Genomic DNA, 6,848 nt, shown 5'->3' on the forward strand with positions numbered 1-6,848 from the left:
CAAAGTGTGAGGCCTGAGGTGATCCCCTGATTTGCCTTACTCTGTATGTGTGTTGGGGAGGGGAGGGGGGAGGGGAGTGGCTTGAGTAGTACTAATTAACTGAGGGAGACTTTGATGATCAGCTAGAATTAATTTTCATATATGTGTAATTAGGTAAGATAACAAAAGAGGTTCAAAATGAAATTTAAACTCAACCCATCACTGGCTACATTTAATAAAGTCCAAGACCCTAGTGGCAACCAGATACTGGGCACTGTTATTGCCCTGTGACCCGCAGTACAGATCCCTCTGCCAAGAAATCAAGACATGATTAAAATAAATCCCGGTGGCTAAAAAATAGAGGTACAAATAAGAGCAGCCTGGTATCACCTAACCTGTGCTGAAGTATTTAGATTCTAATCCAAAACATGGGAGTTTGCAATAAAGAAATTCGATGACTTGCTCCTCCCCAAGGGCCATTCTTGGGGGGATGCATTCCCACGTTCAGAGGGCCCCTGAATCACGACTTTGATTTAAGTAACGAAATCCTTTTCTGTGCATGATCTTGTTTCCTTTGCTATTGCAGATACATGGCCCCCGAAGTACTCGATGAGACCATTAATATGAAGCACTTTGACTCCTTCAAATGCGCCGATATCTACGCGCTCGGCCTTGTGTATTGGGAGATTGCTCGAAGATGCAATTCTGGAGGTACCTTTCTTTTTGGCCTTCTCTTGTTCCTACCTCCCAGTCTAGAATGCTAGATCACCTGAGGGTGCTGGTGCCTTACTGCCTCCTTTCTTTTTACAACCTGTTGGATGCCTAGTGCCAGAGCCTGTCACAACTTAGGGTTCTCTCAAAGATGAGGGAACGTTGGAGGGGGTTGTACAAGGGTGTGTTGACTCTGTTGAATAGTGTTTTGCATAGAAGTAACTGTTCCGGAGGCTTGTCTGGCTTTTTTTTTTTTTTTTTTTTTTTTTTTAAAACACATCGTCCTTATTGATCCTTAAGAGGTTGGGAAAGCCCTGGGCAGGAATTGTTCCAGACTAATTCAGGGGGTCTCCTTTACATAAGAGGCACTAAGTGTGTTCTGACATGGCTCTCTAGCCAGTGCTGGGAAATGTGGGGGTTCGTTGATAAAATAATAGTGGTAATTTCTGAATCTGGAGCAGAAAGTTTCTTATATCTAGAATTTTCTCAAAATGAGGTTTTTTCTTCCTGTAATTTTTTCTTACATTTTTGGCATTTGCACCTGTTAACCCATGCCAGAATCTAGTAAAAGGTAGTATCAGACCTAGCAGGAAACAGTTTTTATCATTAACTTAGTACATCAGTACTTTACAGCGACTTCCAAGTATTCTGCCATGTGAATGTGTTCAGGAACCACTAGAACCTTTCCCTCAGCTATTTATCTTTGATGTAAGAGATTCCAGGTCATTGGAAATGAAATAAATTAAATTTAAATTAAATGAATTAAAACTGACAAGTCTTCCAGCAGAACCCTCTTCTGTATTACTGCCCTTTTCCATCTCTGATGTGTTTGGGAAGATCCAAATTATGGAGTAGCCACACAGGTATTACTCATGGAATTGTACATCTAAAATTTTTTTAAATTTATTTTCTGGGGCACCTGGGTGGCTTAGTTGGTTGGGCGTCCAACTTTGACTCAGGTCATGGTCTTACGGTTCATGGGTTCGAGCCCCTCATTGGGCTCTGTGCTGACAGTCCAGAGCCTGCAGCCAGCTTCAGATTCTGTGTCTCCCTCTCTCTGCCCCTCCCCTGCTCACACTCTGTCTCTCTCTCTCTTAAAAATAAATAAACATTAAAAATTTTTAAAAATAAAATAAAAAATAAAATTTATTTTCTTAGGTGAGCTTTACCCCAAATGTGGGGATCGAACTCAAGACCCTGAGATTAAGAGTCACATCCTCTACTGACTAAGCCAGCCAGGCCACCCTAAAACTTTGATCATTCTATGCAGATAAAACAGATTAAGAAAAATCTGGTCATACAGGTCTTAAACTGTCAATAAGTTAATTTTTTTCCTTCTTACACCATTCAGAAATTGGGGCTAAGTATTATAATAATAAATTAAAATTTTTTTTTTAATGTTTATTTATTTTTGAGATAGAGTGTGAGCAGGAAGGGGGGCAGAGAGAGAGAGACACAGAATCAGAAGCAGGCTCCAGGCCCTGAGCTGTCAGCACAGAGCCCGACACAGGGCTCAAACTCACAAACTGTGAGATCATGACCTGAGCTGAAGTCGGATGCTTAACCGACTGAGCCACCCAGGCGCCCGTAAATAATACTAACATTTATTCACCATTCACTGTGTATAAACTCACTTAATCTGTACTACAAACCTAAGAGGTGGTGACTATTACTGTCATAATTTTTCAGATGAAGAAAATGAGTCACAGAGGTAGGTAATTTGTCCAAGGTCACACAGCTTTAAAACTCGGATTCAAACGCCGGCAGACTGAGGCCAGAGCATAGGTTCTAAAGCATTCCTTAGATGTTTACCAAGACTCTATTTAAAAATCTGCCCTACTGCAGGACACCTGGGTGGCTCCGTTGGTTAAGCGTCTGACTTTTGGTTTTGGCTCAGGTCATGAGATTGAGCCCCTTGCTTGGGATTCTCTCTCTCTCTCTCTCTCGCTCTCGCTCTCTCGCTCTCTGTCTCTGCCCCTCCCCTGCTCGTGCTCTGTCTCTGTCTCTCAAAATAAATAAATAAGCATTTTTAAAAAATATCTGTCCTAGTAGCTCAGAACAGCAGAATTTTTCCTGGAAAAAGGCATGGGAAAATTACGTTGGATTTTTCAAATTAGCTTATTATGGAAACTGTTTCAGTTTGTAGCTCTAAAAGATAAGGACTTAAATACAATACAGTTATCACACTTTAAAAAGTGAACATTAATATCATTTAACATCAATTAGTGTTGGGATTTCCCCAGTTGTCTCATAATTTTTTTAAAACGGTTTCTTCAAATCAGGGTTCAAATCATGTCCATCCACTGCAGTTGATCGATACACATCTTAAGTTTCTTGTAATGTATAGTTTCCCCCTCCACTGTTTTTCTTCTGCAGTTTAGTTGAGAAGCCAGGTCATTTGTCCTGTAAAGTTTTCCTGTCTAGATTTTGGCAACTACATTTTCATGGCATTCACGTGTTCTTCTAGTCCTGTGACTTTCCTATGATAGTTGCATCTAATGACTAGAATCATATATATTTTTCCCCCAGAGTTCTGTTACAAGGCACATAATACCAGTCATTTCTCTTTTTGTGATGTTAACAGCCACCAGTGATCGTTGTTTATGGGCATATTCATTAGAGGTTGAAAAATGCCAATATTCTGATACTGTCAATCGTCATATATTAGCTAGATTTCTTCTCTAAAGAGAAACTTCCCGTAATTGTCCCATTTGGTTACCAAGATATGTAGTTTGAATAGGGAAATCAGGAAAAATACTTGATTCTTCCCATTTATTTACCATTTTTCAAAACAGTGAACTTGTTACCTCTCGTCTTACAAAGGTGACTAAGGATTTGGGTGTCCTTTTTTTTTTTTTTAAAGTATAATGAACTGGTGGACTTAAAATATTTGCTTCCATTGAAGTGATTAGTCTTACTTCTGCTTAAATATTCTCATCTTTCGCCAGTGGGAGCTTTTCAGGTTGGTGCCTTTTAACATGACCTCAGTAGTCTTTGATAGTTTGCTTACTTTTGGTATGACAGAGATGTTCCTTACTAATCTCGTGTGTCTCTTAATCCCATTCCTGGAACCCACCAACCTTTCCAAGAGCCCTAGCTCTTCTTAGTGGGAAGTGGTGTTTACAGATCATGGTGTGAGTGTTGTTACAGGTTTTTGAGTAATGCCCTCCTTCTGTTGATAACTCAGGTAGGTATTTTCTTTTCTCCCAGGAGTCCATGAAGAGTATCAGCTACCATATTATGACTTAGTGCCCTCTGACCCTTCCATTGAGGAAATGCGAAAGGTTGTATGTGACCAGAAGCTACGTCCCAACATCCCCAACTGGTGGCAGAGTTACGAGGTAGGAAGCTTCCCTGCCTCCTGTGGCTTTTCCATCTGCCTGATTTCTCTACTTTAGAAAAAGGGTTTCCCAAGTAAAAAAAAAAAAGAAAGAAAGAGAAAAAGAGCTTGCCAATGAGGCCATGCCCAGAGGTACCCCTTGTGTCACTTATATACTGTTATGTGCTGTTGTATACGAATCCCAGAGGGGCCACAGTGCCTTGTCCTGGGCACTGTAGGGTCCTCTTGGGAATGGACAGCCTAGTAGAAGAAAAGGCTTGGTCCCCAAGACACAGATAAGAGGTGGTCAGCAAAAGACAGAAATAAAAACTGGGTGGGAACCGTTAGACCGGTCTAGCTAGAAAGATGGCTCTGGAACCACAGGGACGAGCTGAGCTCTGAGGAAGAATCAAATAGAGGCATCCAGAAAAGAAGCAAAGCTCAGACTGGGCATAGAAGAATGGTGGGACAGGACTTAGAAGGCATGTCTGTGAGGGAGGTGGCCTTTCTAAAAACTCAGAAGGGAGGAGGGTGTGGAGGATTGGAATTTGGGGGAGATACAGATGGAGTGGGTCAGGGACAGCATTTGGGGGGAATAATTGAAATGAGGACAAATTCATGATACAGGTTCCAAATAAACATGGCATTCTGGGGTCTTAGAGTCTTCAGGGCCCTCGTGGCTCTGCTTTTAGAAAGGACTCTAACCACTAGAGGGCATTTCTGCATTTTAGAACAGAATCGCTGAGCTCACATTTTAGGTGGTGTCTTCTCGTCGCATAATAGAGCAGCATTTTCCAAAATGTTCCTTGGAGCCCTCAGGTCAGGGTTTCAGAGGATGAGGGTGAGGCTGAGAGAACTGGTCTTCAGCTTCCCCCATCCCACAACCTCTTCAGTCAGTTTTTGAAATTTTGAAAACCACTGGCCTAGGACAGCAATCAGGGACCTTTGTCGCCCTCAGTCACCGGTAGAGGTCCATAGGTGGCCTTCCAAATCCATCTCTTGGCCTGACCACAGTGGTCGCCCGTGTGGTCCAGGCAGTGGCAGTGTGGCTTTCCGCCTCTGACAGGATTGCTTTTCAGGGGCTCCTGTCCTGCTTCTTCCCCACCCCCCATCCCGTCCGTGCACATGAGCCCCGGGATTCCCGCCATGTGCTTGCACGCACCCAGGCGCGTTCCTGGTATGCCTGCTTCACGCGCTCCTTCAAAGAACACAGTTAGTACGGAGTCGTACAAATAGATTCTCAGACCTGAGAGAAGTGATTTTCGAAGCACAGGCTACTTCGGGTACCCCCGTCCGGAGTACCCCGATGGTGGGCCGGCTGGCTGCACTCGCGGGCCAGACCTCCCCTTTCTCCTGGTCCCCGAGGAAGGGAGGGCTGAGGGGAGACAGAGGCTCGCAGAGCGCTCCCCGGGCTCAGAGGGGAGGGGAGATGGTGCCAGGCTCTGCTGAGAGGCGAGGTGGAGCGAGGCCAGGAGGGCCTCCCGGGGCGGGGTCCGGCTGACACGGCCTCCGGGTCTCCGTGCAGGCACTGCGGGTGATGGGGAAGATGATGCGAGAGTGCTGGTACGCCAACGGCGCGGCCCGCCTGACTGCCCTGCGCATTAAGAAGACCCTCTCACAGCTCAGCGTGCAGGAAGACGTGAAGATCTAAGCCTCTCCCTCCCCACACGCAGCCCTGGCAGCGGGAACTACACACAGCTGCCGCGTTGAGCGTACGACGGAGGCCTACCTCTCGTTTCTGCCCAGCCCTCGGTGGCCAGGAGCCCTGGTCCCAAAGAGGGACAGAGCCCGGGAGACTCCCTCACTCCCATGTTGGGTTTGAGACACAGACACCTTTTATATTTACCTCCTAACGGCACGGAGACTCTGAGAGCGGATGGTGTGGAGAACTCGATGCCACAACTCGAACTGGCTGTAGTGGGAAGTCCCGCAAAACCCGGTGCGTCTGGCGGATAGCCAGGGTGGCGACGGGCCCCCCCGAGAGGACCCTGGGGGAGCCACGTGTCGCCATTGCTGAGCAGCACTGACGGTGTCCTCCAGGGACGAGCTCCGGCGGGGCGGGCGGCACTCTGCGGTGGCCCAGAGGAGCCACGAGTACAGCCCCTGCAATGGGCAGCTCTGGGCCCCGGGCTCCCCTCCTGTCTCACGCGGGCCTCCAGAGGGACCGCCGGTGGAGGCGGGGCCTGCCGCCTGTCTGTCCAGCCGTGTGTGCATGTGCCGAGGTGCGTCCCCTGTTGTGCCTGGTCCGTGCCACGCCCTTACACGTGTGTGTGTATGTGTGTGTCTGTAGGTGCGCACTTACCTGCTTGAGCTTTCTGTGCATGTGCAGGTCGGGGGTGTGGTTGTCATGCCGTCTCTGCGTGCTGGTGCCTCTGTTTGGTAGTGAGCAGCGTCTAGTCTCCCTGGTGCCCTTCCCGAAGGTGTCTCTCCTGGCCCCTTCCCCCCAGAACCCCCACACCACAGCAGGACCCCCTTCCCAGCAGGCTGCTCCGCCTGCCCATGTGTCGGCACCTCCATTTCAGACCGTGGAACCAAAGCTGGCCAGGTTGTCCGTGGCAGGCGGGGGAGATTTTTGGGTCCAAATGTGAGGCAGGGACGGGCGGGGGTGGGCAGGGAAAGAATCTCGGTGGAAGTCTCGGGTGTTGTGGTCAGCGGCAACCGTGGGAAATGAGCCAGCCCAAGGGCATCATCCTCAACAGCATCAAGAAGGGCCAAGGGACTTGAGGCCCTGATCCTGGGACTCACATTGGAATGTCACATCTGTCTTTCATATCCCAGATTCTGGAAACAGCAGTGTATATTTTTGGTGGTGATGGGTTTAGGGTGGGGAAGGGGAAGG

The 6,848-nt window shown here is 47.5% G+C and overlaps 1 protein-coding gene across 8 annotated transcripts in view; it reads left to right on the forward strand.

The window, feature by feature from the left end:
* The window catches only part of ACVR1B (activin A receptor type 1B), a 32,888-nt gene extending 26,040 nt beyond the window's left edge, over positions 1-6,848 (forward strand). For all 8 annotated transcript variants that reach the window (XM_042992340.1, XM_042992332.1, XM_042992335.1 and 5 more), the window contains 3 exons: positions 566-690; positions 3,901-4,031; positions 5,535-6,848. In XM_042992340.1, the coding sequence (XP_042848274.1) occupies positions 566-690; positions 3,901-4,031; positions 5,535-5,660 (382 nt within the window). In that variant the 3' untranslated portion in view covers positions 5,661-6,848. The remainder of the gene's footprint in view (positions 1-565; positions 691-3,900; positions 4,032-5,534) is intronic.

This window comes from Panthera tigris, chromosome B4, assembly GCF_018350195.1.
Source record: "Panthera tigris isolate Pti1 chromosome B4, P.tigris_Pti1_mat1.1, whole genome shotgun sequence".
In the NCBI taxonomy this organism is placed as follows: domain Eukaryota; kingdom Metazoa; phylum Chordata; class Mammalia; order Carnivora; family Felidae; genus Panthera; species Panthera tigris.